At 45.4% G+C, this 26,547-nt stretch overlaps 1 protein-coding gene across 1 annotated transcript in view; it reads left to right on the top strand.

The window, feature by feature from the left end:
• LOC306755769 (collagen alpha-6(VI) chain-like) overlaps nucleotides 1-26,547 on the top strand; it is an 85,878-nt gene that overhangs the window by 18,063 nt on the left and 41,268 nt on the right. Inside the window, exons 4-25 of the mRNA XM_079240280.1 lie at nucleotides 1,508-2,095; nucleotides 5,397-5,966; nucleotides 7,652-8,272; nucleotides 8,353-8,913; nucleotides 9,932-10,489; nucleotides 10,846-11,424; nucleotides 11,792-12,370; nucleotides 12,443-12,792; nucleotides 14,024-14,102; nucleotides 14,176-14,321; nucleotides 17,573-17,665; nucleotides 18,131-18,184; nucleotides 19,705-19,776; nucleotides 19,850-19,876; nucleotides 19,962-20,006; nucleotides 20,332-20,385; nucleotides 20,652-20,714; nucleotides 22,238-22,303; nucleotides 22,403-22,456; nucleotides 23,121-23,156; nucleotides 23,225-23,287; nucleotides 23,411-23,473. Coding sequence (XP_079096406.1) covers nucleotides 1,508-2,095; nucleotides 5,397-5,966; nucleotides 7,652-8,272; nucleotides 8,353-8,913; nucleotides 9,932-10,489; nucleotides 10,846-11,424; nucleotides 11,792-12,370; nucleotides 12,443-12,792; nucleotides 14,024-14,102; nucleotides 14,176-14,321; nucleotides 17,573-17,665; nucleotides 18,131-18,184; nucleotides 19,705-19,776; nucleotides 19,850-19,876; nucleotides 19,962-20,006; nucleotides 20,332-20,385; nucleotides 20,652-20,714; nucleotides 22,238-22,303; nucleotides 22,403-22,456; nucleotides 23,121-23,156; nucleotides 23,225-23,287; nucleotides 23,411-23,473 — 5,321 coding nt within the window. The remainder of the gene's footprint in view (nucleotides 1-1,507; nucleotides 2,096-5,396; nucleotides 5,967-7,651; nucleotides 8,273-8,352; nucleotides 8,914-9,931; nucleotides 10,490-10,845; nucleotides 11,425-11,791; nucleotides 12,371-12,442; nucleotides 12,793-14,023; nucleotides 14,103-14,175; nucleotides 14,322-17,572; nucleotides 17,666-18,130; nucleotides 18,185-19,704; nucleotides 19,777-19,849; nucleotides 19,877-19,961; nucleotides 20,007-20,331; nucleotides 20,386-20,651; nucleotides 20,715-22,237; nucleotides 22,304-22,402; nucleotides 22,457-23,120; nucleotides 23,157-23,224; nucleotides 23,288-23,410; nucleotides 23,474-26,547) is intronic.

Genomic DNA, 26,547 nt, shown 5'->3' on the forward strand with positions numbered 1-26,547 from the left:
TGAAGCAGGAATACATGGAAACTCTGCTGGAATACGGACATTGTAGGACTGAACTCCGTATACCTGGTGTACAGGGTACCTGGTCACATGGCCCACAGCCTCCCACCATAGACCTTTTCATCGGTCATGAACATCCCTCAGCACACAGAAAGGTGTCAAGTCAAAAAAGAAAGAGAAAATTGCTTCCAGACATGCTGCAATTAAAGGTGGCCTCCAGGTGTGATCCACTATGTGATATGAGTGTATCCAGTGAGGAGTCGGGGTTAGGCAGCCCCCAATTTGGCCCTCATCAGATTACACTTGAGGATGTTGGACAGGTAAAAGCAGAAGTGTTCTGCACATACTTTCCAAATGAAGTGTTGATAAAAAATAAAGGCAATTAAGACGGCATGTCACTCAAGAGCTTTGATGGAACAGTGCAGCATGTAGTAACATAAGGAAAGCAATGTGCTGGGCCTAAAAAAGCAAAAAGTGTTTCTTGTAAAGGTGAACCTGAAATCAAACATAAATTACCCACCAAAATATGTTTTAGCTCACTGTTGACTTTAACGTTAGCAGCTAACTAGCCAATTAGCTTACCGAGACGACAAGTTTGTCAGAAGGCAACTCAGCCACAACGTGCTTGCTGCTAAGATGCTCGTGCATCGCCATCGTCCCCCCATGCAAGGCAAGTTCAACCTTGCAGATTTTACATTTCACATGCGTCTCTTTAATGTTTAGAAAATTCTTCCAAACTCTCAAACTCTGTTGCTGCTCGCCATGATTGTAACGTCGAAAGTGATGTCTCTTTTCCCGTGACGTCACAGCTTGTCCTAACTGCCACGACTGCATTGTGTCAGGCAGAAAAGCAGACAAGGTAACGGAAGGTACAGTGGCAGAATGGGGAAAAAAAGCATAAACAAAACATAAACGATTACATGAATTATTAGACATTGACTATTTTGAAAGCCGACATAATGATGAGTAATGGACTAGTCTTGGCAGCCATAGAGACAAGCTACTGCAAGCAGAAAAACAACTTTTCTGGTGGAGATAAAACCAGATTCAGGACTTAATATGATATATTTCCTTTGTTCTGTTAATTTCACTTATTTATCTGCATTAAAGGTTTAATCTGGACAGGCTTGGTAAACAAGAAAAAAAATCCCAAGTTCATTTCATAAATGTGGGCAATATTTTTTAATACAGTTATTCCGAGACCCCCAGCTTGGGAACCATTATGCTGGAGAGTTGGGGGCTGCCATGTCTTGGCACCCGGGGAGCTGTTGGAAGGGTTAGGGGCTTGCTCAATGTCCACAGTTGTTTACATCTGTTGGCATGCTGGGGACTGAATCCGGAGTTCTAAATTCCAAGTTCTCCAGACAGAAGCCCACCTCTGTAAATACTAGGCTACCACTCTTCTCCCAAAGTAACATGGATCCATGTCTTCTAGAGGATCCATGTGCATGATCTTTACATGTTCCCCAGCATGTTGTTCCAGCTGCTGACTTTGTCCTCCCTCTTGCAGAATGCACCAGAGCCACCATGGCCGATATTGTCTTCCTGGTCGACGGCTCCTCCAGCATTGGCATTTCTAACTTTAGGGAGATGAAGCAGTTTCTCCGGAATGTCATCTTGGGCCTCAACATTGGTCCTGACAAAGTTCGTGTGGGCTTGGCTCAGTACAGCGATGAGCCTTATGAGGAGTTCCTCCTGAAGGACCACATGGACTCCAGGTCCCTGCTGGAGCAGGTAGATAACCTGGTCTACCGAGCAGGAGGCACGGAAGCAGGCAAGGCCATTGAATTTGTGAGGTCGCGGTACTTCACGCAGGAGGCAGGGAGCCGCGCCCAGCAGCGAGTCCCGCAGATCGTGGTGATTATCACAGATGGTGAGTCCACAGATGCCGTGGAGGTTCCTGCCCAAAAGCTGCGCCAGCAGGGAATCATTGTGTTCGGCATCGGGGTGGGACAGTTCAACTTGCAGCAACTCAAGTCCATCGCAAACCAGCCTTCACAGAGGTTCATGTTCACCATCAATAACTACCAAGCTCTGCAGAGCCTGACGAACAGTTTGCTGGAAACAGTCTGTATTTCCATGGAGGACCAGAGACAAGGTAAGCTGAGCAGCTGTAGGACACATGCCCACCTCTACATGCCTGGTTCTGTTGGTGTAAATGTACAAAACCAGTTATCATAACTGTAAAGATTTTTTACCAGTTAAATCGGTAATGTTACCAGCCTGTTTTACTGACATGTTCCCAGGTAAACCGATCATGTTACTGACCTGTTACCAGTTAAACCAGTCATGTTACCAGCCTGTTTTACTGACATGTTCCCAGGTAAACCGATCATGTTACTGACCTGTTACCAGTTAAACCAGTCATGTTACCAGCCTGTTTTACTGACATGTTCCCAGGTAAACCGATCATGTTACTGACCTGTTACCAGTTAAACCAGTCATGTTACCAGCCTGTTTTACTGACATGTTCCCAGGTAAACCGATCATGTTACTGACCTGTTACCAGTTAAACCAGTCATGTTACCGGCCTGTTTTACTGACATGTTCCCAGGTAAACCGATCATGTTACTGACCTGTTACCAGTTAAACCAGTCATGTTACCAGCCTGTTTTACTGACATGTTCCCAGGTAAACCGATCATGTTACTGACCTGTTACCAGTTAAACCAGTAATGTTACCGGCCTGTTTTACTGACATGTTCCCAGGTAAACCGATCATGTTACTGACCTGTTACCAGTTAAACCAGTCATGTTACCAGCCTGTTTTACTGACATGTTCCCAGGTAAACCGATCATGTTACTGACCTGTTACCAGTTAAACCAGTCATGTTACCAGCCTGTTTTACTGACATGTTCCCAGGTAAACCGATCATGTTACTGACCTGTTACCAGTTAAACCAGTCATGTTACCAGCCTGTTTTACTGACATGTTCCCAGGTAAACCGATCATGTTACTGACCTGTTACCAGTTAAACCAGTCATGTTACCGGCCTGTTTTACTGACATGTTCCCAGGTAAACCGATCATGTTACTGACCTGTTACCACTTAAACCAGTAATGTTACCGGCCTGTTTTACTGACATGTTCCCAGGTAAACCGATCATGTTACTGACCTGTTACCAGTTAAACCAGTCATGTTACCGGCCTGTTTTACTGACATGTTCCCAGGTAAACCGATCTTGTTACTGAACTGTTACCAGTTAAACCAGTCATGTTACCGGCCTGTTTTACTGACATGTTCCCAGGTAAACCGATCATGTTACTGACCTGTTACCAGTTAAACCAGTCATGTTACCGGCCTGTTTTACTGACATGTTCCCAGGTAAACCGATCATGTTACTGACCTGTTACCAGTTAAACCAGTCATGTTACCGGCCTGTTTTACTGACATGTTCCCAGGTAAACCGATCATGTTACTGACCTGTTACCAGTTAAACCAGTCATGTTACCGGCCTGTTTTACTGACATGTTCCCAGGTAAACCGATCATGTTACTGACCTGTTACCAGTTAAACCAGTCATGTTACCGGCCTGTTTTACTGACATGTTCCCAGGTAAACCGATCATGTTACTGACCTGTTACCAGTTAAACCAGTCATGTTACCGGCCTGTTTTACTGACATGTTCCCAGGTAAACCGATCATGTTACTGACCTGTTACCAGTTAAACCAGTCATGTTACCGGCCTGTTTTACTGACATGTTCCCAGGTAAACCGATCATGTTACTGACCTGTTACCAGTTAAACCAGTAATGTTACCAGCCTGTTTTACTGACATGTTCCCAGGTAAACCGATCATGTTACTGACCTGTTACCAGTTAAACCAGTCATGTTACCGGCCTGTTTTACTGACATGTTCCCAGGTAAACCGATCATGTTACTGACCTGTTACCAGTTAAACCAGTCATGTTACCGGCCTGTTTTACTGACATGTTCCCAGGTAAACCGATCATGTTACTGACCTGTTACCAGTTAAACCAGTAATGTTACCGGCCTGTTTTACTGACATGTTCCCAGGTAAACCGATCATGTTACTGACCTGTTACCAGTTAAACCAGTCATGTTACCGGCCTGTTTTACTGACATGTTCCCAGGTAAACCGATCATGTTACTGACCTGTTACCAGTTAAACCAGTAATGTTACCGGCCTGTTTTACTGACATGTTCCCAGGTAAACCGATCATGTTACTGACCTGTTACCAGTTAAACCAGTCATGTTACCGGCCTGTTTTACTGACATGTTCCCAGGTAAACCGATCATGTTACTGACCTGTTACCAGTTAAACCAGTCATGTTACCGGCCTGTTTTACTGACATGTTCCCAGGTAAACCGATCATGTTACTGACCTGTTACCAGTTAAACCAGTCATGTTACCGGCCTGTTTTACTGACATGTTCCCAGGTAAACCGATCATGTTACTGACCTGTTACCAGTTAAACCAGTCATGTTACCGGCCTGTTTTACTGACATGTTCCCAGGTAAACCGATCATGTTACTGACCTGTTACCAGTTAAACCAGTCATGTTACCGGCCTGTTTTACTGACATGTTCCCAGGTAAACCGATCATGTTACTGACCTGTTACCAGTTAAACCAGTCATGTTACCGGCCTGTTTTACTGACATGTTCCCAGGTAAACCGATCATGTTACTGACCTGTTACCAGTTAAACCAGTCATGTTACCGGCCTGTTTTACTGACATGTTCCCAGGTAAACTGATCATGTTACTGACCTGTTACCAGTTAAACCAGTAATGTTACCAGCCTGTTTTACTGACATGTTCCCAGGTAAACCGATCATGTTACTGACCTGTTACCAGTTAAACCAGTCATGTTACCAGCCTGTTTTACTGACATGTTCCCAGGTAAACCAGTCATGTTACCGGGCCTGTTTTACCAAGCTGTTACCAGTTAATCACACTAAACCAATCACGTTACTGACCTGTTACCAGTTAAACCAGTCATGTTACCGGCCTGTTTTACCAAGCTGTTACCAGTTAATCGCACTAAACCAGTTGTGTTACTGACCTGTTACCAGTTAAACCAGTGATGTTACCAGCCTGTTCCCAGTTTAACCGCTTATGTTACTGACTTAATCCCAGTTAAACTAGTCATGTTACTAACCTGTTTTATTGACATGTTCCCAGTTAAACTGCTCGTGTTACAGACATGTTCCCAGTTAAGCCGGTGGCGTTACTGACATGTTCCCAGTTAAGCCGGTAAAAGCTCCACCAAACATGTTCCAGCCTTTGCTGCTCCTGTCCCAGTTGTTTACTGACGTGTTGCTGCATTAGATCCACAGTCAGCTCATATTTTCCATCCATCTCAGCTTCATCACCTCATTTATCTTCTACTGGGAGGAAAAGATGGACATCATTGCTTTCTCTTTGTGTCTCTCAGCTCTGGCAGAAAAATTTGCAGATATTGTCTTTCTGGTGGACGGTGGCATGTCTGCAGCAGATTTCCAGCAGGTAAGAAACATCCTGACCCGACTGACCAACCAGTTTAACTTCGGAGCCTCTGCCTACCGCCTGGGTTTGGCCCAGTATGCCCGAGACATCAAAGTAGAGTTCCTCTTGAAAGATCACCAAACCAAAGAGCAGATCCAAGCTGCCATGAGGCGCTTCCGCCATCTCCGACTTCCATCTACTGAGCAACGCAACCTGGGCGCTGCCTTGCAGTACGCCAGCACTGAGCTTTTCACCAAAGAGGCAGGAAGCCGAGCGGACCAAGGCTATCAACAGTACTTAGTTGTTCTGAGCGGGAAAGACTCCGATGATCCGATCTATAAGCAGGCTCGTCGGATTAAATCATCAGGCGTAACTGTGGTGGGAATGAGCCTGGGCGCATCTCTGCAAGAGCTGCTCGTCATTTCCTCAAGAGGGCTGGCATTTGATAGCATCGCCAATGCCGTCCCCATACTGAAGGACATCTTTCTGAAGGAGGAAGTGGACACGTTCCTGACATCAGGTAACAACTACAGAGCTTTTTTTACTCATATCTATGACAAAAATTTCCCTACACTTTTCAGTGTTCAGTCTCAGATCGTAGGGTCCTGCAGGTTCCAGACACCTGGAGGACTCTCCATCACAGTTTGTTGTCTACTTACTTTAGTCCAACTAGGCCCAAAGTGTCACTCAGCACACCTGAGACAAACAGCTTTTCCTCCCAATGAGACCAAAGACACAAATTTCATTTGGACTTTCTTTGCACAACTTTTATTTCCAAAGAGCGACTGGTCCTTGCGGGCCTCTGCAATGTTGCTATTGCAGCTACTAATGCAAATTAAGTTATGTCTGCACCACTTAAGGTCCACTTATGCTGGAGGAAGAAGATGGATATGTTCATAGTTTGCTTAGCTTTTCAATATTTAACACAAAAAATGGAGCAATATTACCAAAAATCCCGAGGGTCATTGTTGAAAAGAACAAACCAGAGAAGAAGAATAGGAAAAGGATGAAGACGACAAAAGAACCACCAAAAAATTTTTCTACTTCTGGTGTTTTTGGACGGTTGTAAACGACTTTATAGCCATGTGTTACCGCTACCAAACGCTGTAAAAACGTGACAATGAACTCTGAACTCACCACTGCCCCCTGGTGGATAAACTTACTTAGTAACCATGATAATGTAAAAAAGACACAGAAGGTATGAGGACGAAGCCGTATGATAATGTTTCAAACAAACGTCCACAGTTACGTATGTAAGGGAGCACAAATGGAGCTCAAGTCCAGTTCAGACACAGGCAAGCTGGAGTCTATCCCAGTCGGTAGCTGGTGAGATGCAGGTACACCTGGACAGGTGCTCAGTCCATACTATACCATGTTTTGAAGTGCTGTATTTAAAAAGCACTTCAAATTTCTGTACACACCCATGTACAGATGTCGAAAACCTCCATGATAAGTGTATATCAGGGATCCCTTGGTTGTCGTGGTCCTGGATTCTCATGGTCTGGGGTCCTTGTGGTCTAGGATCCTCCAGGTTTTAGATGTTTCCCTGCTACAACACACCTGATTTAAATCAAAGGCTCATTGACAAGCTGTCGCAGAACTTTGCATAAAGCTGTTAGAAAACCATTTTATTTTAATCAAGTGTGTTGTTGCAGGAAACACCTAAAACATCTAGGTCTGTATCCACCTATGTTTTTATGCCATCTGAAGTAGCAGTTACAGCTTCATCAGCACTTTGCTGAACAATAAAACACTTTTGCAACGCGCTTATTAGAACAACCAAACAAAGTTGTAATTTCTGTCTGACATAAAGTTTTTTACATTTAATTTAATTTCAACAAAAGAAAGTAGAAATTTAGAAAAAACAATTTTCAAATTAATTTGAAGTGCTTTTACTTTTAGAAAAAAAACTAAAATTTTGCCACTTTTGTCGCAAGTTTTTACAAAATCAGACATTTTAGTTTGTAAGAATCTAAAGAAAAACCCTGCAATGGACATATTGGAGGTATGGGCCACCATGGCGCCCCCTGCTGACCAAACTGAACACATCTGATCAATGACTTCAAACCAGGTGACAAAGACGAGTCTGACGAGCCATTTGCTGGTATTTCTGACAACACTTATGATGTTTTTTCATCGTGTCAAGTTTCTGAATAGTTGAGTGGCTTGAAGTTGATTATTGTGATGTTTTGACGTTTCTCACAGATTGCAAAGCTGCCAAACTAGCCGACATTGTGTTCATTATTGATGAATCTAGCAGCATCGGGCCCGCCAATTTTCAGCTGGTCCGGACCTTCCTGCACTCAATTGTCAGTGGCCTGGAGATTAGCCAGAAAAAGGTCCGCGTAGGCATTGTGATGTACAACAACAGGCCCACAGCGCAGGTCTACCTGAACACGTTCAGCGACAAGAATGAACTGCTGAAGTTCATCAAAATTCTACCTTACACTGCGGGAGGAACCAGGACAGGAGATGCCCTGAAATTCGCCCAGGAGGAGGTCTTTATCAAGAAGAAAGGAAGCAGGAAGGATAAAGGTGTCCAGCAGGTGGCAGTGGTGATCACAGATGGAGAATCTCAGGACAACGTGAGCAGACCAGCAGCTAATCTCCGCCGCGCCGGGGTCACCGTTTACTCTGTTGGAATCCAAAACGCCAACGAGGAGGAGCTGAAGCAGATCGCCTCTCATCCCCCGAACAAGCATGTGTTTATTGTGGACAACTTCGCCAAGTTGAAGTCTTTAGAGCAGAGCCTGCAAAAGGTCATCTGCAACAACATCATTCACCAGAGCTTCACAGCCATCAACCGGAGAACTGGCATTAAAGAAGGTCTGAACTCAAGTTTTATTTCCATAACATTTGGTCATTTAATGTCAAATGAATTGACTGGTTTGTGTTTTTTCTTCCAGGTTGTGTTCAAACCGATGAAGCTGACATCTTCTTCCTCCTCGACCACTCAGGAAGCATTCACCCCAGTGACTTCCAAGACATGAAGAAGTTCATTATCGAGTTTCTTCACACATTTCGTATTGGGCCAGAACATGTCCGCTTGGGAGTCGCAAAGTATGCAGATTCACAAAACTTGGAGTTTGACCTTACGACATACTCAGATGTCCAAGCACTGGAGAAAGCCGTGAAAGGAATTCAGCAAATAGGAGGAGGGACAGAAACAGGCAAAGCGCTGTCCTTCATGGGACAATACTTTGACAACGCCGCAATCTCTCGTGGCGCTAAAGTCCCGGAGTATCTGGTGGTCATAACAGATGGAAAGTCCTCAGACGAGGTTGGGGTTCCTGCACAGGGTCTGAGGGCGCAGGGCGTCACCATCTACGCCATCGGGGTGAAAAACGCTGACAAGGAGGAGCTGCTGGAGATTTCGGGTGACCCAAAGAAAATGTTCTTCGTCAATAATTTTGATGCCTTAAGGCCCATCAAGGATGACATCATCACAGACATCTGCTCATCTGATGGTGAGAAATCAATCCATCCATCTTTTCAACCATCCATCCATTCATCCATCATCCGTCCATCTATCCATCTATCCATCATCCATCCATCCATCCATCCATCCATTCATCCATTCATCCATCCATCCATCCATTCATCCATTCATCCGTCCATCTATCCATCTATCCATCCATCCATCCATCCATCCATTCATCCATCCATCCATCCATCCATTCATCCATCCATTCATCCATTCATCCATCCATCCATCCATCCATCCATCCATCCATTCATCCATCCATCCATCCATCATCCATCCATTCATCCATCCATCCATTCATCCATCCATCATCCATCCATTCATCCATCCATCCATCTATTCATCCATCCATCATCCATCCATCCATCCATATGGAAGCCTTTGTGTCTTACAGGCATTATTCTTTGGAAATGCAGCCATGCAGATGTGATATTTTGTAAATAGTGACTTATGGATGCTGTTCTTTGGAAAATCTAGCTATATTGATTTTTTTCTTTTGTAAGCGGCATGCAGAGATGCTTTTTCTGTGTTTTTTGCAGATTAACCTTACACATTTAAAAGTAACTGTGAAAATCAACAAAAAATATGAGACCGATCTAAAAATCCAACGATAATACACTTTATGAATCTTTTGTCCACCGGTGAAAGTGACAAAGTTCACCAACGTTCCCAGATGTTTCCACCTGGAAAGATTTCTTTAAAAATCTAATAATTTGTTCCCTTAGCCATGTTTGCCATTATCTGAAATTCTGATGAAAATGTGTCGATAACTTAGGGTAATGTTGCTAATGATTGGACAGACAAACCAATGCTGCTGAAAACCTACAGCAGGTAACAAAGCAAGTTTGTGTCATGTGGACAGTTTGTTTTACTCTTTACTTTGCTCTGAAAGCTTTCTGGAACGTTAGGTTCTTTAGGTGTTTGTTAGCACAGTGCTTGCGAAAGCATTGACAGCAGGACCACGTACAAGCACTAACGTGTCTGTGCTGCTTTGTCTGCAGTTTGCAAAGACATACCAGGCGACCTTGTCTTCCTGATTGACAGTTCTGGGAGCATCGATTCAGTGGACTTTCTAAAAATGAAAGACTTCATGAAATCTGTGATTGGAAATTCCTTCATTGGAAAGGATGATGTGCATGTTGGTGTCATGCAGTTCAGTTCTATTCAGAAACCAGAGTTTCGCCTCAACAGCTACTTTAGCAAAGAAGAAATGTTAAGGTCCATCGATGGCATGCAACAGCTCGGTGGAGGAACACTCACAGGCCAAGCCATCTCTGAAGTGTCCCAGTACTTTATTTCAACCAGTGGAGGACGTCCAGGTCTGCAGCAGAGGCTGGTAGTGATCACTGATGGCGAGGCCCAGGATGAAGTCAAAAAACCTGCAGAGGCACTGAGGGCTACGGGAGTTATGGTCTATGCCATCGGAGTGGTTGATGCCAACACCACCCAGCTGCTGGAGATCAGTGGGTCACCAGACAGGATGTATGTCGAGAGGGACTTTGATGCACTGAAGGATCTAGAGAGTCAGCTTTCTCTGGAGCTATGTGATCCAGAAAGAGGTGAGACTCCATTTACATAGACCTTTTAACACTCACAACATCCACTAATCTGTTCCCGGGACACTGCTGAAAAAATGGAGAGAAAAGTTTCATTCTTAGGATCTGATTTGTTTATTCAGCCCCCTGTCTTTGATTCCTCGAAAAAAAGGACAACATTTTGGTCAGTTCTTTCTTATTTATTGTGAGTTTTTATTTTACAAGTATGTATTTTATAATAAACACAATTTCTACAAGTTATAGAATGAAGCAGCTGCCAGATTTGTGGCACTTTAGTTGCAATTTTCACCGAAGCTTAGAAGGCTTTAAAGGTTATTAGAATGTAAATGGACTTCTGACTGCTTTTTCCTCCCAACCAGACTGTAAGAAGACAGAAAGAGCTGACATCATCTTCTTGGTGGACGGCTCTACCAGTATAACCCTGGATAAGTTCAGAAGTATGCAGAAGTTCATGCTGTCCATGGTGAACCAAACCACCATTGGCAAAAACCTCACTCGCTTCGGTGTCATTCTGTTCTCCACCAACGCCAGCTCCATCTTTACTCTGAACCAGTATAGCACCAAGCAGGAGGTGACGAAAGCCATTGGAAACCTGATGTCTCCGTATGGAGACACATACACTGGCAGGGCTTTGGAGTACTCCCTACAGTTTTTCGGTGCGGAGCACGGAGGCCGTGCTGAGTTGCAGGTGCCTCAGATCCTCATGGTGATCACAGATGGAGACGCCACCGATCCGAGCAACCTGGTTAAACCCTCAGAGGCTCTGAGAGACAAAGGCGTCACCGTCATCAGTATTGGAGTGGAGGGAGCCAAAGTGACGCAGCTGGAGATCATGGCTGGTCAGGACAAGTCCAAAGTGTTCTACGTGGCTGACTTCAGCGCCCTGGAGGGTCTGTACAAGAACATCACTCAGGTGCTGTGCAACTCCACCAAGCCAGGTAAGACAGGTGTTTCCACAAATAAATCTGGTCCTAGTGGTCTCCGTTGGTCAGGGATTGGACACAATGGTGAAGGATGCCAAAATTCAGATAATAAGTCCATGTATTTGTAGAAAAGAAGTGGGACAAAGACGGAGCCCTGAGGTACTCCATCTCAGGCCTCCGTTTCCGTACTGCTGAGGATCTGCAGCGTTTGGTGTCCTGTGTTGGAACATGTCAGCATTGTTAGGACGAGATTGTTACTGAACAAAGATGCAGGGCTTTAGGTGCATGAATGTGTGCATGTAAAGAAACACCTGTAAAACCACCATCGGCTTCTTCAAGGCCTGCTATAAAACCTGTACCCAGTCTGTGCTTTCTTCTGCAGTTTGTGAGAAACAGCAGGCTGACCTGGTCTTCCTCCTGGATCAGTCTGGCAGCATCCTATCCAATGACTACACCGTCATGAAGACGTTCACCACTGCTCTGGTGAAAAGCTTCAAAGTCAGCAAGGACTTGGTTCAGGTTGCAGTCGCTCAGTTCAGCGACACTTTCAAGCACGAGTTTTACCTGAATCAGTACAACACTGAGGAAGCGGTGGAAAACCACATCCTGAACATCAAGCAGAGCGGTGGAGGCACCAGAATTGGAAATGCCCTGGCTTCCATCATGGAGTACTTCCAAGCTTCACGTGGCAGCCGCAGATCTGCAGGGATATCCCAGAACCTGGTCCTGATCACAGATGGCGACTCGCAGGATGAGGTGGAGGAGCAAGCCGACCTTCTCCGAGCCCTGGGGATCGAGATGTTTGCCATCGGCATTGGAAACATCCATGATTTCCAGTTGCTGCAGATCACTGGCACCCGGGACCGACTTTTCACCGTGGAGAACTTCGGCAGCCTGGAGAAAATCAAGGAGAAGGTGGTCAGCACCATCTGCAAATCCAAACCTCCCCAAGATCCGACCGGTGAGTTTCAGTCTGCCATGTTTCTCTGAGTCCGTCCCACCAGGAATAAAGCCAGAGCTCTCTTCTCTGCAGACTGCACCATTGACATCGCCATGGGGTTCGATATCTCCCAGAGGACCGGATCTCCGGGTGAGATGCTAATCAGTGGCCACAGCAAGCTTCAGACCTTCCTGCCAGAGATTGCCCACTACGTTTCCTCCGTACCGGGCCTGTGCTGCGTCGGCCCCGTCAAGACCAATCTGGCCTACCGAGTGGTGGGCCGCGACGGGCGCGTCCTGTACGACTACAACTTCGAGGGCTACAGCGAGGAGGTTGTGAGGAAGCTCATGACCACCAATTTGGCTGATGCCACCTACTTCAACTCCTTCTTGCTGAGGTCCTTCCAGGAGAAGTTCAGGACCCAGTCCAGGGCGGGCGTCAAGGTGAGTCCGACACCCGGAACTGCTGCCTGGCTCGGTGTTACTGCCAGACTGAGGAGGAAACACGGCAAATATCTGCAAGAAAACACAGACCTGAAACGTTTTCTGGGTGTTCTCTCTCGTCCTTTCATTAATTCATTCATTCATTCATTCATTCTATTTATTGATCGGGACAAGTGAGTTTCATAAATCACGTCACATGCTACAGTATTCGCCTTTACAGGAAACGGCACATACAGCAGGGATACATGGACACCCTGCTGGATTATGGAACTCCGGGACCGGAGCTGGAAAGCCCCTTCCAGAGGGTTCTTCTGGACAGGGGAGGGCCTTGTGCTGTTCTGGAGGAGTAAACTATACGTTCTTTTAACGTTACTCACAGAGAGTCCGGAAAGAGATGCTGGACCTGTTGATGGTCGCTTTGTCTCCAGACTGAAGGGTCTGAAACCCGGCTAATAATGTGTCGGTGCTGCTAAGCTAGCAGTGGAGGTAGCGTGTGCATCAACGTAATTAGTGTTCCAGGAAACGTTCCACGATTAAATGCATCAATTTTTCTGTAATTATAATAATTAACGTATCAAAGTTCCCATCAATAATATTTATATGTATTCACTTATTTTATTTATTTCTTTATTAAATCTTGAATGCATTCTGGAGTCCTGGATTTTATAGAAACTTCCAACTTCTGCAACCTTCATTGTTTTATTTCTTTATTCGTTTGTTTGTCATGCTGCATTTATTTACTTGTTTTTTCCTTCTCAGTCTTTCTGATTTCTGCAGTTCAACCGAAAATCACAACTTTTTCTGGAAATGGTTTTTCCTTTTTTAAATTGCAGTTTATTTAAATTGCATTAAATGTAATTTATCTTGGAACAATTATAAGTTTAAAGTCATACTTCCCAGATTTTAATAAAATTCTTCATCCTGGTAAGAAAGAAACAGAACAGTGATGATTAGGTGAAGACATACAGGCTTTCTGCTGGAGTTTCTCCTCCATGCATCGACTTCCTAACTGATTCGGATCATTTGCTGTCTGAATGTTTTCACGTTGGTCTGAGTGTTTCTGGATCTTATTGTGAACCCGGAGCTTTGACCTGCTTCCACAGTTGGATTAAATTAGCCATGAGAACTCTCAACAAGTCTGAGTTGAATCAAAGAGGAGAGCAGAGCATCAGTAATCCTCTAACCTCTGTAAAGATGAAGATTTCAGCCTCTTCTTCCTCTGCTTCTTCAGGTGCTGGTGATCTTCTCGGATGGACTGGATGAGGACGTGATGAAGCTGGAGCAGGAGTCGGAGCTCCTGCGGCAGTCTGGTAAATGCCGTCCTCCTCTCCGGCAGCCGGAGGAGCCCAGAGGTAGAAGATGATGTGAATGTTTCCTGTGCAGGGATCAGCGCTCTGCTGGTGGTGGCGCTGGAGGGAGCGCGTGACGCCACCCAGCTGCAGATGGTGGAGTTTGGTCGAGGGTTCGGCTACAAGCTTCCTCTGAGCATCGGCATGCAGAGTGTCGGCAGCACCGTACTTAAACAGATTGTAAGTCCCATCTTAAAAAGTCTTTCCTTTTGCAGGTAAAGCAGCTTCAAAGTTCACACAAACTTCTGGAAGACTCAGAGTTTCTGCTGGTTGGAAGGACTATCAGAGACCAGATCAGAGAGCTCGTCATGCCTTCTTTCTCAAGATGTCAACGCCTCCTTCGCTCAGAAAAAGTTAAAGGCAGAATGTTTTTTCAACTTGTTCCATCTGTCTATGCGGTGAGTGTCATCTGACAGCCGTGACGTGTCGTTTATCAGCTGACTCCTGGGTGTGGCCAAACTGACAGACGCCTCCACCACCAGGAGATAGTCCCAGGTGTGCATCAAGCCCCATCATGGTTGACGGTTTCCCAAGTTTCCATCTTTTTATGCTTGTTGGTCTCTGATCTGATATATTGCTAGCTAACTTAGCATGTTCTTGGAAGAATGGATGAAACGAGATGCAAGCAAAACACGAGAAGTCACCAGCTGGGGGGAGCAGCAGATTCCAACAGTAAGCCAATGAGCGGGTTCCCGCCACCTTCCACCTGGAAACAGCCAACGTGCTAGCATGTACTAGCCGTTAGCCACCCACCATCCGCCTACTCCAGCCAACTCCTCCTCGCCACCTCTACCAGCTCCATGCTAAGCAGTTAGCTTGCAGAGTTTTGTTGTGTGTGCACAAAGAAAAGCCATTAGCAGCTCTTCTTCAGGTAAAAATGGGGGGTTGTGTTAGCGTCATTATCTCTGCAGATGTTTTGTATCTCAGTGTTTTACTTCCCACATCTGCACCGCTTAACAAAGTTTACTTCATGTCCTTCCAGGAATGAACCAATCAGAACGCCCTTCTGATCAACACAAAGGTCTTCCTCATTCTGTGTGCCACAATAGATTAAAGCTAACCCAGAGGAATGATGTGACGGTTCTTCCTGTTAATGTAATCTCATTTGAACATAAAGGTTAGTTTGACTGAAGCCAAAAGCAGGAGGATGAATCGGCCTGCCGATCATCGTGTTCAGTTTTACACCTGAGACAAATACAGATCCAACATCAACCCCAGATCAGAACCAGTCCAAGAGCCTGGAATCTGTCAGGAAACTAACCTCCAACATGTTGAGGTTTTGGTTCTGGTTAAACTGGTGTGAACGTGGGCCGGTTCACATAAAAGCCCCAAGCTTTTTCCAGCTATTTCCAGTAGTTTGCATCTGAGAGTGTTTTCTTCTCCGGTTCTGGTGTATTTCTGGCAGTGCTGCGGCGCCTCCCACAGGACCGGTGGAGTTACTACAGCATTTAACCTGCACTCTGAATGAACCAGTCACTGACCTCTTCCATCGTTTCCATGGTTACCATTTCATTTTCATCCCAAACAGAAGAGACGAGCAGCTTTACTGAGATGAAGCTGGTTAAATGCGTAAAGATGAAGTTTAAAATCCAGAATTTTCCCAGTTACCTCACTGGTTACCAGTTCATTTTACAACTGTAAGATTCTGGTGTTAAACTGGAGGAGAGGGAAGCCACATCCAGACTGGAGATTAGATATTTTTACTCCAGAATTTCTATACTTTCATTTCTTTCTTTCGTACATGAGTCTGAAGAGAAACGTTCAGGATCAGGCTACATGACAGCCGTTCTGTTTGTTTTCATGTTTCTGTAGAAAATGAAGTTTAGTTTTTCTTCAGTTCAACAAGACTTAAGGTTTCCTGTCCTGACGTGTCTGATTGCTGCGGAGCAGAGAGAAAACATCCCCAGAGACGTTGGAAGGCAGAAAATATGCAGATTATTCCCTAATGAACAGCCTATGGCGACAGAAGACATTCCAGAGAATCCAGGGAGTGCTGGATCTGGACCAGGATTCATCCAGCACATAGAACCATCTGCTGGTTGAGATTAAACTCGAATCTTACAGAATGAAAACAACCTTTCAGGCAGGAAGCAGCAGCTGTTTGTGTTTTAAGATGTTCACCGTTTGCCTTTTCTGGAAAAAAGAGCAGAAAGTGTCTTTTTCTTTTTGATTTCACAACCCAGCCTCTGAAATGACATCCATTTTACAGTCTGATGAGTCCTCATGAGGACGGAAATATTAACACAATCACATACATTAAGACAAATAAATCAGGATGATGGCGTTTATCTCCAGCTGCTGCTCAAAGATTAGACTGGATTAGATTGAACTACACTAGACTAGGCTAGATTAGGCCAGATTAGGCTAGATCAGACTAGACTAGGCTAGATTAGGCCAGATTAGGCTAGATCAGACTAGACTAGGCTAGATTAGGCCAGATTAGGCTAGATGAGGCTTGGCAAGATGAGACTGTTAGACTACTCTAGATTACACTAGACTAGACAAAGCTAGACTAGGTTAGACTAGATTAATCTAGGCTAGACTAGACAATGCTAAACTAGTTTAGGCTTGATTAAACTAGGCTAGGCTAGGTTAGATTAGTTTTGGCCAGGCTAGGCTAGACAATGCTAAACTAGATTAGACTTGACTAAACTAGGCTAGGCTAGATGAGGCTAGACAATGCCTAACTAGGTTAGACTAGATGAAACTAGGCCAGGCTAGGCTAGATGAGACTAGGTCAGGCTAAACTAGACAAAGCTAGAATATGTTAGACTAGATAAAACTAGGCCAGGCTAGACAAGACAAAGCTATACTAGGTTAGACTAGATGAAACTAGGCTAGGCTAGACAATGCTAAACTAGGTTAGACTAGATTAAACTAGGCTAGGCTAGACAATGCTAAACTAGGTTAGACTAGATGAATCTGGGCTAAGCTAGGTTAGACAATGTTAAACTAGGTTAGACTAGATGAAACTAGGCTAAACTAGGTTAGACTAGATTAAACTAGGCTAGGCTAGACAATGCTGAACTAGGTTAGACTAGATGAAACTAGGCTAGGCTAGACAATGCTGAACTAGGTTAGACTAGATGAAACTAGGCTAAACTAGGTTAGACTAGATGAAACTAGGCTAGGCTAGACAATGCTGAACTAGGTTAGACTAGATGAAACTAGGCTAGACAATGCTGAACTAGGTTAGACTAGATGAAACTAGGCTAGGCTAGACAATGCTGAACTAGGTTAGACTAGATGAATCTAGGCTAAGCTAGGTTACACATTGCTAGACTAGGTCAGACTAGATTAAACTAGGCTAGGCTAGGCTAGACAATGCTCAACTAGGCAACACAAGATGAAACCAGCTAGTTTTCTGAGTGAAAACTGGAGTTAAAGGGTTAAATCAGCTCGTGGTAATATATCCTTTTGTCTCTCTGCAGGACATGGTGTCAGACAGAGAGTGCTGCAAAGTCATGTGCAAATGCTCAGGACACGAAGGTTTACGCGGTTCACGAGGCCAACCAGGATCAAAGGTGAGAGGAACACATCAGGTTAGAGAAGGAATCGGAGCATGAAGGAGACAGATGTGTCCTCTTGCATCCCAGAGTGTCAAACAGAAGGCAGATGCATGGAAGCTTTTATTCTGCTGCTGCTGAAACCTGAAACCACAAATTTTATGCTAAATGTTTCCATCATATTTCCTTCAAACCACATTCAGACGCTGCAGGTCAGATTTCTGTTAGACACAGCTGCAGCTCAACAAAGAATTCTAGAAGTCTGTAGACGTTTACCAGAGAAACCTGTGACACATCTGGATATGGCACATAAAAGCTGTTTATTCCCCATGTTTGTTAGGGTCCAGTTGTCTCCAGCTGGACACCCAGCCAGACTTTAGACCCACCAGCAGAACCGGAACGAAGTGGCTTAGTCAGATGGAGATTTAGCTGATTTTTCTGTGATTGTTCTGCCACTGAATGTGTTTGTGTTTTTATTGTCAGGGCTTCGTTGGACAGAAGGGACACCCTGGATTCCCTGGAGAGCAGGGGATCTCCGTAAGTTTCCCTGTTCCTTAGTTTCCATCAAGTCCACCTCCTGGTAAATGGTGGTCCTCTTCAACAGAACCAATTTCTGGTACCTGGTGCTCCTCTTCGTCAGAACCACCTACTGGTACCTGGTGGTCCTCTTTATCAAGTCCACCTACTGGTACCTGGTGGTCCTCTTCATCAAGTCCACCTTCTGGTACCTGGCGGTCCTCTTTGTCACAACCACCTTCTGGTACCTGGTGGTCCTCTTTGTCACAACCACCTTCTGGTACCTGGTGGTCCTCTTCAACAGAACCAATTTCTGGTACCTGGTGCTCCTCTTCGTCAGAACCACCTACTGGTACCTGGTGGTCCTCTTCATCAAGTCCACCTACCGGTACCTGGCGGTCCTCTTTGTCACAACCACCTTCTGGTACCTGGTAGTCCTCTTCAACAGAACCAATTTCTGGTACCTGGTAGTCCTCTTCAACAGAACCAATTTCTGGTACCTGGTGCTCCTCTTCGTCAGAACCACCTACTGGTACCTGGTGGTCCTCTTCATCAAGTCCACCTACTGGTACCTGGTGGTCCTCTTCATCAAGTCCACCTACCGGTACCTGGTGGTCCTCTTTATCAAGTCCACCTACTGGTACCTGGTGCTCCTCTTCATCAAGTCCACCTTCTGGTACCTGGTGGTCCTCTTTGTCAGAACCACTTTCTGGTACCTGGTGCTCCTCTTCAACAGAACCAATTTCTGGTACCTGGTGCTCCTCTTCGTCAGAACCACCTACTGGTACCTGGTGGTCCTCTTCATCAAATTCACCTACTGGTACCTGGTGGTCCTCTTCATCAAATCCACCTTCTGGTACCTAGCGGTCCTCTTTGTCACAACCACCTTCTGGTACCTGGTGGTCCTCTTTGTCACAACCACCTTCTGGTACCTGGTGGTCCTCTTTGTCACAACCACCTTCTGGTAACTGGTGGTCCTCTTTGTCACAACCACCTTCTGGTACCTGGTGGTCCTCTTTGTCACAACCACCTTCTGGTAACTGGTGGTCCTCTTTGTCACAACCACCTTCTGGTAACTGGTGGTCCTCTTCAACAGAACCAATTTCTGGTACCTGGTGCTCCTCTTCGTCAGAACCACCTACTGGTACCTGGTGGTTCTCTTCATCAAGTCCACCTTCTGGTACCTGGTGGTCTTCTTCGTCAGAACCACCTACTGGTACCTGGTGGTCCTTTTTGTCAGAACCACTTTCTGGTACCTGGTGGTCCTTTTTGTCAGAACCACTTTCTGGTACCTGGTGGTCTTCTTCGTCAGAACCACCTTCTTGTACCTGGTGGTCTTCTTAATCAAGTCCACCTTCTGGTACCTGGTGGTCTTCTTCGTCAGAACCACCTTGTGGTACGTGGTGCTCCTCTTTGTCAAAACCACCTGGAGAACAGGAAGCAGGTGGACTTGATGAAGTGGACTTTGTGTTGTATCTAAACCTGCTTTAGACTAAATGTGTTCCCAAACTGGGAACCTTGAAGTACTTGCTGTGTTGCAGGGCGAGCGGGGCCAACCGGGACCGGGCGGACCTCCAGGAATCCAGGGTTGTTCTGGACTGCGAGGACAGAAGGTAACAGATCAGACAGATGGATCTTTGTCACATGCTGATGATGTGAGAGTAACTTGGCTGCTTGTGTCCACAGGGATACCGTGGTCTCCGTGGCGACAGGGTGAGTGACAAGGACCAGTTGGGATGTGACGGGTCATGTGATGTCAATCGAGTCTCATTAGAGAACTGCTTTTCCAACAATTCAGGGTGAAGACGGAGAGGAGGGGCTAGATGGGATCGATGGAGAACAGGTACCTTTATCGTCATCTTCATCATCAGGTATCCGTAGACCAGGAATCCTGTAAATCCAAGGTGGCTGCTGTCTCACAGCAACATTCCCGACAATCAGCCGGAAAGTTAGAGGGCAGGAATAGGATGGCAGTCCCGTTGCTATGGTAACAGGAGTCAGTGATTCCAACACATATCAGGAAGTTCCCTCCCTCCTGATGACAGGATGAGACAGCGCTGCTCAGCTGATGAGCCGATAAAGTTGTGTTATCAGGGGTGTGTTCAGGAAGCCCTCTGATTGGATGGATTTCCAGGTGCTGACGTGTTGCTGTGGTTCTGTGTTGGCAGGGAGGCACAGGACCAGATGGAGCTGGTGGAGAACGAGGAAACCCAGGAAACCCAGTAAAATATCTTTATCTCATTTTGTTTCTGTTATTTACAGTTTCTGTTCAGAAAAGCCCAGACATCGTGGTTAAAGTTGTTTTATTTTACTACGTAGCTGAAAATGTGTTCGGTTCATGATCATGTTCACACAGAAGTCTGGATTAATCAGTAATGATATTTTCAGTATAAAACCAGGTCAGCAGGTCAGATTTAAACTTCCTGGAACACCAGCATGACCTCTGACATCTGGTGGTATGATTGACAGCCTGACCTGTTCTCCTCAGGGTATCCCAGGAATCAGAGGGGAGGTGGGGCTGCCTGGACAGCGAGGACTGAGAGGAGATCCGGTGAGTTCTGAACTAAGTGATGAAATCTGGTGTGGTTTGGGTGAAAGGTGGAGGAGATAAACGAGCTCAGCGTTGCATCATGACTGGAGTATTATGGGACTGGGGTTGACAGAAATACGAGACGTTTCTTGATTTACTGTCCTATAAAAGGAGGGAGGACACTGACGGAGCAGAGATTTTTCCTCCGCTTGTTCTGAGGAAGAAGACATGAATAGAAATACAGAGTAAAGCAGACAGAAGACTGGAACGTCTGGGCTTTTATGAGATCTGAGTTGTTTCCCTCCATTTTCTACACCTGTTTAATCAGGTGGCCAGTCCAGAAAATTCTCCACTGTGACGGATGGAAAGATCCAAAGAATGGCAAAAGAGATGTGATGCTAGTGATGAAGCTCAGAGCTCCAACATGAAGAGGATGGAGAATTTAGAGAACATCCTAAACCAGCTCGAGGGAAGAAACCAGAAATATGAGAATAAACATGTTTACAGTAGGAATAAACATGTTTACGGCAGGAATAAACACGTTTACGGCAGGAATAAACACGTTTACGGCAGGAATAAACACGTTTACGGCAGGAATAAACACGTTTACGGCAGAAATAAAGACGTTTACAGTAGGAATAAAGACGTTTACAGCAGGAATAAAGACGTTTACAGCAGGAATAAACGTTTACAGCAGAAATAAACACGTTTACAGCAGGAATAAACACGTTTACAGCAGGAATAAACACGTTTACAGCAGGAATAAACACGTTTACAGCAGGAATAAACACGTTTACAGCAGAAATAAACACGTTTACAGCAGGAATAAACACGTTTACAGCAGGAATAAACACGTTTACAGCAGGAATAAACACGTTTACAGCAGGAATAAACATGTTTACAGCAAAAATAAACATGTTTACAGCAGGAATAAACACGTTTACAGCAGGAATAAACACGTTTACAGCAGGAATAAACATGTTTACAGCAAAAATAAACATGTTTACAGCAAGCACTTAGCTCAGCATTTAGCTACAGAAAGCTCGGAGTTCGCTCACAGCCCCCCTCTCAGCTCCACCTCTTTGCCCATATTTGTATTTTCCGGGCGAGACGACACGCATGCCCCTGCCAAGATGGTGATGGTAGGAACCGCCCACCGAGCTTCAATTCAGCTCTTCAGAAACCCACGGGTGACGTCACGGAGGCTCCGCCCATCTTTTATCTCCAGTCTGTGGTTTGAACATAAGAGTGTTCATGTGTACACCTGGCATCAGGAGTTCCTGGGCCGCAGTTCGATGATTGACTTTGTAGTTGTGTGGTGGAGCTTCCAGCTTCGTGCCTTGGAAACTTGGTGAAGAGGGGGCGGAGCTATGAACTGATCACCACCTGGACATAAGTCCAAGTGGGCTGTGTTCGTGCCTCTACTGTAGAGGCGGCCAGCCGGAAACTCACTTTTCTGCAGTCCAGTCTGTAGGTCAGCGCCAACCCAACCTTAGTTTGTTATAGGACAGGTAAACACTTTGTTGATGTGATGCATCTCGCAGGGTGAACCAGGCTTTGAAAACACCTCACCTGGAGCCAAAGGAGAAGCTGGAAACCCAGGTTTACCGGTAAGAGACAGATGCACACGTCTGAATCTTTCTGTCTGGTTTCACGTCTCCTTCTCTGGCGCTCAGATCCAGGTGGGTTCATGATGTTTCCATCCACAGGGTGCAGAAGGACCAGACGGACGTCCCGGTGAGAGCGGCGTCATCGGAAATCCGGTGAGGGTTTATCTGCCATTAAATACCTTCAGTTTCATTAGCTGTAAAATGAGGCTACCGCTGCTGGATTACTGCTTTTATTTGCTTCTGGACCGGACTGGACCGGACCTGAATGAACTGGACCAGACCGGACCGGACTGGACCGGATTGGACCGGACTGGATTGGACTGGGCCAGACTGGATGGACCACAGTTTTCATCTATAATATGGTTTTAAGTCCATTTTACACATTTTCTACTGTCCTGGTCTTCGTCCTGAATCCGTCTTCCTCCTCCCACTTCAAATTAATGCAAATAATTTTAAAAAATCTGTCAAATATTCTGATCAGTTAAAAAAACACATAAAAACATAAATCCCAGGTTTTAGTTCATGTCTGGTGGCTCAGACGTGTTTATTTCCACACAGATTTATTAGTGACTGAAGCTGCTGCTCTGAACGACAGTAGAGGAGGCTTACATCGTTCAGGTCGGATCAGTGGGAACACCCAGGATGTAGAGTTCCACTGAGAATGCTGCCTTCAGGGTCCAGTAGGAAACACAGAAACTGTACAGACTGACGACATGGAGCAACGACTCAGACAATGTCTATAAAACGCAGAAAAAAGTTTTGATTGAAGCTAAAAGTCCCGTCTTGGTTCCTGAGTTAATGTTTGTGTTGCGTTCAGGGTCCAGATGGAAGACGAGGAACGCTGGGTATGAAGGTAGGAGAAGCAACACATTCGGCTTCACCCACACCAGGAACCACATCCTGATCTGAGTATTTCTGCAGGGCCAGCCCGGCCAGCCCGGTAGTCCTGGACTGCAAGGCCTCCCTGGAGCTTCAGGTCCACAGGTGGGTCATCAGGCAGAGTGAAGACGCCCGTCCAGATGCCGAGGCGACACTTCATTCCCCATTCCTATTTGTGTTCATTTACATGTAGAATAAAGTGAAAACTGTTACGCTTCATGTCTGCAGGGTCCCAAAGGGGTCAGAGGTCAGCCAGGGCCCATAGGAATCCCAGGTCTTCCTGGAGCTCAGGTCAGCTCATCTGCTCTCCTTTTGTCACGAAAAGTGTATTTTCCTTTCAGCAGATGTGTGAGAGATGAGTTAATGACTCTCCTCGAAGGAACACACCAGAGTCAACGACAAACATTCATTTATTCCCAGCATCTTAAAGAGAACTTCATCATGTAACCCATCAATCAGAAAACCGACCAATCAGAAAACTGACCAATCCAAAAACCGGCCAATCAGAAAACCGGCCAATCCGAAAACCGACCAATCCGAAAACCGACCAATCCAAAAACCCATCAATCAGAAAACTGACCAATCAGAAAACCGACCAATCAGAAAACTGACCAATCCGAAAAACCGGCCAATCAGAAAACCGACCAATAAGAAAACTGACCAATCCGAAAAACCGACCAATCCAAAAACCAACCAATCAGAAAACTGACCAATCAGAAAAACCGACCAATCCAAAAACCGACCAATCAGAAAACTGACCAATCCGAAAAACCGGCCAATCAGAAAACCGACCAATCAGAAAACTGACCAATCAGAAAAACTGACCAATCAGAAAAAATTGACCAATCCGAAAACCGACCAAGCGGAAAAGCCATCTAGGATGTCTTTTACTTCTGACCAGTCAGATGCTACAAGTCCTTCATGTCTTTCTACATAAATTATTTAAACATGACTCCAAACACAACATTGAATCTTCAGTTTGACTGTCCACGTTTAACCAAGACCAGCAGACAAAATATTTATAGTGATATCTGCAGATCTGATCCAACCAAAGTTTTTTTTTACGTGTCCCTGGTTATGACCTGATGAGGGACCTTCATCATGAGGAACACCAGAAGAACCTCCATGATAACACCTGAAAAACCTCCAAGATGAGGAAGACCTGAAGAACCTCCAAGATGAGGAAGACCTGAAGAACCTCCAAGATGAGGAAGACCTGAAGAACCTCCATGATGAGGAACACCTGAAGAACCTCCATGATGAGGAACACCTGAAGAACCTCCATGATGAGGAACACCAGAAGAACCGCCATGATGAGGAACACCTGAAGAACCGCCATGATGAGGAACACCTGAAGAACCGCCATGATGAGGAACACCTGAAGAACCGCCATGATGAGGAACACCTGAAGAACCTCCATGATGAGGAACACCTGAAGAACCGCCATGATGAGGAACACCTGAAGAACCTCCATGATGAGGAACACCTGAAGAACCGCCATGATGAGGAACACCAGAAGAACCGCCATGATGAGGAACACCAGAAGAACCGCCATGATGAGGAACACCTGAAGAACCTCCATGATGAGGAACACCTGAAGAACCTCCATGATGAGGAACACCAGAAGAACCGCCATGATGAGGAACACCTGAAGAACCTCCATGATGAGGAACACCTGAAGAACCTCCATGATGAGGAACACCTGAAGAACCGCCATGATGAGGAACACCTGAAGAACCTCCATGATGAGGAACACCTGAAGAACCGCCATGATGAGGAACACCTGAAGAACCGCCATGATGAGGAACACCAGAAGAACCTCCATGATGAGGAACACCAGAAGAACCTCCATGATGAGGAACACCTGAGGAACCTTCATCAATCAGATGGTTTAAAGAACAATAATAATGAAGACGTGAGGCTGCATATGACTGTGGGGGTTCCACATCCAGTGTTTTTCTGGGCCTCTGGAGACCTATAGACCATCGCATCTTCATCATCTTTAACGACAGTGGGACTGATGTGATTTCACATCTGGCGCCTGTAATTATGGTCATAAATCCGCCGACATGTGGAAACCATCAGCTCCAGTTCTTCGTGTGGCTTTATTTACGGACTGTTGCTGAAAGCTGCATGGAGGAGGAGACGTGATCCCATCATCTGACATAAATGTCATGCTCACCAGGAAAATCCCACTCCAACGCCGCTTCACTTCTTACCAGACTAAATCACCATGGTAACCTCTGCTGAACAGCTACCTGCTCTGGATCATCCAGGATAAAAGCTCCACCTCCTGACCAATCAGATCTCACCCATTCTGAGAACATTCTGTCCAGGTTGGGAAAATCCAGGTCTACGGAGGTTTTCCAGCGTTTCTATCTGTCCAGCAGGTTTACAATCCAGACACAACATGTAGTGTTTATTCAGAGACTCTAGATGGTAAATCCACCATTATTTATCACATCTTCATCACCATCACTACCATGTTGCTAAGAGACCTCTATTTTCACCTGGACATGATGATGAAGACACTTCCTGTCAGACTTTCCACCAATCAGAGAGCTTAAACTGACGGTAACGTCCAATCAGGAGCAGCCAAAGATCAACAAGTGATGAGAAAAGCAGGAAAATAATGATCCTCTATGGCTGGAATGGAGACATCCCGACTCCATGCTGATGGCGATTAAAAGCTTCAGATTCAACAGGATGGTTTACATGATGAATAAAAGCGTTTTGACCATAATTAGTCAAATTCCAACGTGAGGTAAACAACAGGGCTTATCTAGCGGGTCGTTATGAGGTCTGGCGGGAAGCTAAAGAAACTGTTATCGCCATCAATCACTTTCCTTTCATTTCCAGCCAACTTTTTATTTCCTTCCTGTAGTTTCCATCTGCTGGTTATGGCCTCTTGTCTGATTCACAGACTTCCAGTCAGATGACTCTGACGGGCCTTTTCCTGCTTCTGCAGCTGCATCTCAGGACAAACATCATTCTTTAACAGGAGCTTTGAAGTTTCGCAACCAAGCTCCAAATTTTAGATGAGACTCATAAAAAGATTTCCATCTTAAGAAGTGTCATCTTTAGTTTTATAATGATTTCCTCTGCAGTAAAGCTGGTTTGTCTGCTGCGCATTAAAGCCAATCCTGGAAATGTCCTGGAAATGTCCTGGAAATGTCCTGGAATTGTCCATTTTATTGTTCAGCTGCTGCTTTTATTTCTTCTTGTTTCCATCTCAGACTTATTTTTTCTCACATGGAGATGTTCAGGCTGCAGGTCAGAACCTGTCAGCAGCTCCATGTGATCCTGCTGTTGTTTCCCCAGAGATAAACTCCTGACAAAGACCCATTTATACATAAAATATAGAC

Source organism: Telmatherina bonti, assembly GCF_933228915.1.
Source record: "Telmatherina bonti genome assembly, chromosome: 5".
Lineage (NCBI taxonomy): Eukaryota > Metazoa > Chordata > Actinopteri > Atheriniformes > Telmatherinidae > Telmatherina > Telmatherina bonti.